Source organism: Mus caroli, chromosome 12 (genome assembly GCF_900094665.2).
Source record: "Mus caroli chromosome 12, CAROLI_EIJ_v1.1, whole genome shotgun sequence".
NCBI classification, from domain to species: domain Eukaryota; kingdom Metazoa; phylum Chordata; class Mammalia; order Rodentia; family Muridae; genus Mus; species Mus caroli.
In genome coordinates, this window is record NC_034581.1 from 109200197 (window position 1) to 109206692 (window position 6496).

Sequence of the window (6496 nt, forward strand, 5' to 3'; positions counted from 1 at the left end):
ATGATAGACATAGATTTTAGGAACTAATACCAGTAACGTGCTTCAGATTTTTTATCCTTAAAGACAAGAACTAACTAACATAGGAGATGGTTTCTCAGCTTTCGAACATGTAACTGAGAAAAATAAATATTCCACAGAGTCAGAAAACACCTATCTCTGCACCATCCTCTAGGTTCTGCCCAGTTAATTTATTGAGGTATTCTTCTTTCACAAACACAAGGCAACAAATATTATAAATATATTATAAGTAATATTCATGATATTGATATAAAGTTTGTAGAGAGCATGAGGGCTCTGTACTTGTACTCACAGACATGCACTAAGAGAACCAGGAATTTTTGTCACACAGAGATGTGTCCTTGAGGGAGGAGATGAAATGAAACACCTGCATATCATCCAGAAAGGTGAGAGTGGAGGTTGTCAATCTGGGGAAATAGGGACAGATTGCACCCTAATTACCCAGGATGATTAAGCCAGACTCTTCCATCATTAGACTATTACCCATCTTTAGGGGAGCTGTCACATGTATTTTATGGACGGCTGGCCTGTATGCTGTTGGTCATAGAGCACACTAGAAATTGGACTTACTAAAAGAACCCACTCTTATGATCACAAGAACTTCATAAAATGGCTTGTGTATCATCATACCTTAAACTTTATTGTAAAACAGGATCTGGAATGATTATGGAAATTATTGTTGCCTGGAGACCCTTTTCCAAATTCCATTGCATTGAAATATATCTACAGTAAACTGTCTGTGCGTTGAATCCCCAAATTCTGTTACAGATTATCAAAGTCTATGACACCTGCCGAGAGGCAGTCAAGAAAGTTAAAGTTTTCCTAGTAGAAATTACTCTGTGCACTTTGAGATTAACAATAGAAAAGTTCATTACTAACCATACACACATAAACACACTCACACACACACACACACAGAGAGACAGAGACAGAGACAAAGACAGAGAGAATGAGAGAGGTTAAACCCAAACATTTTACCTATGTATTTCACTAAGCCTTAGAATTATGCATGTTACATAAGTAAGTCCTTATCCTTAAATCTTTTCAGACCTGGCTTCTGATTACACTTTGAACAATTTAAACAAAGACATGAGACTTAAAGTGTAAGCACTTGAGCATATGTGAAGTTTGCACAGCAAAGATTTTACCAGAATTAATTGTTTAGTTATTAACTTTTTAAAGTTCTAATTGGTATTTTCTATTGAAAATAGATTTCTTCATGCAATACATTTTGATTATTTATTTCCCTTCCTCAACACCTCCAAATTTTATCCCTGCTTGTTTCTGTTTCTTTATCTAATTGGAAAACAAACAGAACCTAAGCATAATGAAAAAGAAGAACAATGTAAGATAAAGGAAAAGCAAACAAATGAGAATAGAATGAAACAAACAGGAGAAAAAAATCACCAAAAACAAACATAAGAAACACATGAGGATGCAAGACACATGTTAACATATACTCTACAGAACAAAGCTTGGCAACAGGGATGCAATTAACTATGAGAGGTGATGCTGTATCAGTATATGCCCATATAATAAAAAAGGCTATTGACTGTAGGGATGATTACTAAGACTGAAAAGGAAGTAACTATGGGATCAACCACTTATGTGTAATCTCAGAACCTACTTCAATTAACAATTATATATGGTTGTATTGGTAAAGGAGTTCAATGAAAAGAGATTTAATAATATTTTGACTAACCTACGGGAATTATATTTACATGTCTGTGCATTCTGATATAAATATTTCTCATATTCTAAGAGACAGGAACTTCTGATGGAACACACAGCCAGAATTATCAACATACCTTACATAATACTTAAGACTATGAAGGGAGAGTTTGTTTGCCCAAATGTTGATGATTTGGATTTTATAGATCAAATTCCTTTCATACTTTATTTGCAACTATTTCAAGAAACTTCTTGTCCCTCTGAATCCAGTGATACTTTTATCGTGCATCGTCACAGTTTCCCCTCTTTATTGTTTTATTAAAAAGAAGCATGTAAATGGAGGTGGTCACTGGTGAAGAGATTGACAGTGTACAGTGTCCTGTAGGATTACCCTAATCAGCATCACTTTCCTCATCGAAATCCTCTTATAAATACAACAAAGGCACAATAAAACTGTGAGGAGGAGGCAATACATGGTCATTCAAAAATACTATTTCTGAGCAGGTCTAAAGTTTAGTCTTTTTTGTCATCTCAGTCCCAGAGCAGTTTGCTGTTCCTTCAGGGTTTTTGACACACACAGGATATGGTTATAACACTGTGACATGCACAGTAATAAACCACAGAGTCTTCAGATGTTGAGCTGTTGAGTTCCATGTAGGCTGTGTTGGAGGATTTTTCTACAGTTATTGTGGACTTACCCTCGAACTTTTCATTGTATTCAGTACCACCATATACAAAATGAATCTGTCCAATCCATTCCATGCTCTGTCCAGGCCTCTGCTTTACCTGCTCCATATAGTGGTCATTGACGGTGTAGCCAGAAGCTTTGCAGGACAGCTTCACTGGAGCCCCAGGCTTCACCAGCTCAGCTGCAGACTGCAGCAGCTGGACCTGGCAGTGGACAGCTGTGGAGAAAAAGACAGAATGGATGACATTGTCATCTCAGGCCATATCTTCTTTTCAGATTTGGTATGGGTGAGTCCTTTACCTGCAGTTACTGACAGGAGGAAGAGAAAGACCCAGCTCCATCCCATGGTTAGAGGCAGTGTGTTCAGGCACTGTGGAGAGGACACTGAACATAGGTTGTTTACAGGATGCAAACTTCCCTGTATTTACTACAATCAATTGACACAATTTTCATATTCATTAGCAGGGTATTTCTTAGAGAAGGACCTAGTCCAGCTGGAGAAGTACTGGAGAATAAGGACTGAAAATGTGAATGGATCAGGCAGCAGAATGCTCAAGTCCAACTCATAATCCTGTCTGAGGAAATGCATTCCGTAACTTTCTGTGAACTCTAGACAGATGCTGTGGATATAACTACAGGGATAAATCTCTCAATAGATTTTGTCCTGAGACTGTTGTTCCATTTGGGGATATGTTGACAAGTTGATTTACAGAGGGTGTAGTGTGATGATGGTGATGATGATGAAGAAGAAGGAGAAAGCAAAGAAGGAGGAGGAGGAGGAAGAGGAGGAGGAGATTATGATAATGGAAATTTCTAAAAACAGCGATTATTTTTTTAGTTTTATAGACTTCTTTCGCATATATGCAATTAATATTTGTCTTTCCAACAGATTTTATACTGCTTCAAAACTCAATAAATGGACTAAAAGTAAATGTGCTTCAAAAATACTTACTTATAAATGATCATTGCAGGAGGATCATTAATAACTAAATTATAGCAACAGCTTTAGATGTGTCAAGAAAGGATTTTATCACTAAGGGATATATATATATATATATATATATGTGTGTGTGTGTGTGTGTGTGTGTGTGTGTGTGTGTATACAGAGAACATTTTGGGGTTTTTGGTTTGGTTTTTTTTTTATTTTGTATATATTTTATTTTATATTAAATATATTGTACTTGCTTTAGTCCCTTAATTTTAAGATGGACAAAGCCTACTCTAAGTGATAGGTGAAAGCTATCACTTATTAACATGAGTGAAAGAACAGTATGTTTTGATGGGAAACAAATAAGAAATTTACATTGCTTTTGAAAAATGGGTGTAATTAGAGATAAATGTATTAATTAAGACAATCTCAAAATCACAAATATTAAAAGAGACCCTCATTATCAGCTTTTTTATGTTTCATTGCATTAGTGAAATTCTCTAGTATAATAAGGGGCAATAGTAGGGACAAGAGAATATTACAGGAGAAATATGCAAGTTATACAAAATTAAAGTATGAAAACTGTACATTTGTAAAGATGTTATTTCCACATTTCATAAAGATTTCTATTCTTTGAAATTCTCGATCACATATGAAATATGCTATGATCTACAATGACTTCCAGGGCTTAGACCACAATTTACAACTACTAGGTTCCTGTGGTTCCCCTTGGGACCTTACAAAAGTCTCTTTCCCAAAATCCCATTTCCTCTGTTTCATTACCTAATAACACAGTGAGTTTAATTAGTGCTACATTTACATGCACTGATAGGTTTATCACAACTAAAGAGTAAATCTTCAGAAATATTCCACCCCCAAAAAAATATATTTTGCCTATCAGGCATCACATGCCAAAAGACCTTCAGCTTGGTGTGGGCCTTCAAGTGCTCTTCACCATCAATTTTGTAATGGTATTAAAAATGAATTATATTATTTTTGGGTGAGGAGAGGGTACCTGTGTATCAAAGTGGATGTATTAACCTCAGAGGACTACTTATGTAATTCAGTTTCATGAGATTTACCTGATATTCCTAAGCTTTCCAGTAGACATCTTTACCTGCTCAGCTATTTAGAGGTCTCACATGTGGTAATTTTTACTGGATTGATTTGTGTATCTTATACTGTTAAATATATCTACTGAGAGTTCTTACATGCAATAAAACAATTAAATCTCTAGAGATAGATTGATATCCTTTGACCCCATTTTCTATATCTCTTTCCCTGTTTTATGATGGTTCTTGATTTTGATTTTTGGGTGAGAGGTTGGTATTATTACTCGTCTGTGCCTGAGTACTCTGTCAATCATTCTCAGCACTCTGACCACTCATGATTGGCTGCATTGATCTTTACACACAGCACATATGAACCTCTGTGATCAAGGCTCAGACAGTCTACTGGATATAAAGGTAAATATTTATAAGGAAGTTTGACAGCATGACCCTTAGCAATAGAGCGAGGGCATATATCATCACTAAATATCCTCTTAAACCACACTTTCCTAGGATGAAGACTTTCCTAGGAATGTTCACCAAAAACTAATAAATAAAATTGCTTTGTCCCAGCAAAACCCTCCCAAACATGTACTCAAATGGCACTACATATTATTATACCGAGGTTCATACATCCATATTTATTCACATAAATTGATGTGAATAGTTGAGCATGTTATTCATGCTCAACTTACAGCACAAAGAAGAAAGAATCATCCTAGATTTCCAACAAAGCATAAATAAACTTGAAAAAATGGTACACACAGTAAAATGAATATCACTCAGCTGTAAAATGAATTATGTAATCTATAAGTGTCTCATTGGAACTGAAAAAATATACTGAATAAATCACTCCTATCTATAAACCAAGTGCTTCACTCTCACTTATATGTGTTCAAAGATTTAAATATTTTGTTTGGTATATTGAATTGTAGAAGCAGAGAGACTAGAATTGGAACCGTAAAGTATGAGGAATTTAAAAACATGATAAAGCAAAACAGAGATATTAATAATAAAAAAAGTTTTAGATTGAGATTATAAGATCCAGAGGGTGTGGATAACTCCACAGAATGAATGTACTCCAGACACAATTGGACGGTTGCTGACATGTGAATTCACAGAGACTGTAACTGCAGACTCAGAGCATGATCCAAGTCAACTCAGATAAAATTGTAGATGGAAATGAACAAGGGCTCTCACTGCTAACCAAGAAGTTCTGCATCCAATACTCACACGCAAAGGAAAAACTAGTTTTCCCCAATGGAGATCATAGGGGGCACTAAGCACAATTAATCATGCAAAATCTGCTTAGCAGTTGGTAGCACAAAAGAAAATCAAAACAATGGTATTTTTGCAGACATTTTTTTCTAATATCATTTTCAATTCTGATTGCCTCACTGACGTTTGGCATATATATGATGGCTAGAAATTTGTGGTTTTACTGGTTTCCATGTGTGTGTTTGTGTGTGTGTGTGTGTGTGTGTGTGTGTGTGTATGTGTATGTTTAGTTTAGTTTCTTTAGTTTTTCGTTGCTTTTAAATCCCTTTTAAATTAATTTCTCATTTTTTGGTTTTTCAGAAAGAATAAAATGTGTGTAGTTTAGTGAGTTGGTAGGTAGGAAGGATCTGGAATAAGTTTGGGATAAGGGAATCAGTTATTAGAATACATTTCGTGTATTTTTTCAAAAGCTATAAAAAGCAAATAAAACAAGTAAACATAAAACTGTGAAATGTTTAATAAAGAATCTTTACTGTGTTTGGGCATGGAGATATCACAAGTCAATCAAAGCCGGGCAGATCAGTTAATACAATTATGAAAAGAAACCACAGATTATACAGAGTACCGTCCCCATCCATCTCATCTCTCTCTCTTTTTTTTTAATATTTTTTATTATGTATTTTCCTCAATTACATTTCCAATGCTATCCCAAAAATCCCCCTCCCCCGCCACTCCCCTACCCACCCATTCCCACTTTTTGGCCCTGGCATTCCCCTGTACTGGGGCATATAAAGTTTGCAAGTCCAATGGGCCTTTCCAGTGATAGCCGACTAGGCCATCTTTTGATACATATGCAGCTAGAGTCAAGAGCTCCGGGGTACTGGTTAGTTCATAATGTTGTTGCACCTACAGGGTTGCAGATCT

General features: G+C 35.7%; 1 gene segment (V, D, J or C); it reads right to left on the minus strand.

Annotated features, from left to right (window-relative positions):
* Window positions 1–2247: 2247 nt before the first annotated feature.
* On the minus strand, window positions 2248–2723 carry LOC110306640. The segment is given in 2 exon segments: window positions 2248–2594; window positions 2678–2723. Coding segments are annotated over 2 exon segments (393 nt in total).
* Window positions 2724–6496: the final 3773 nt, after the last annotated feature.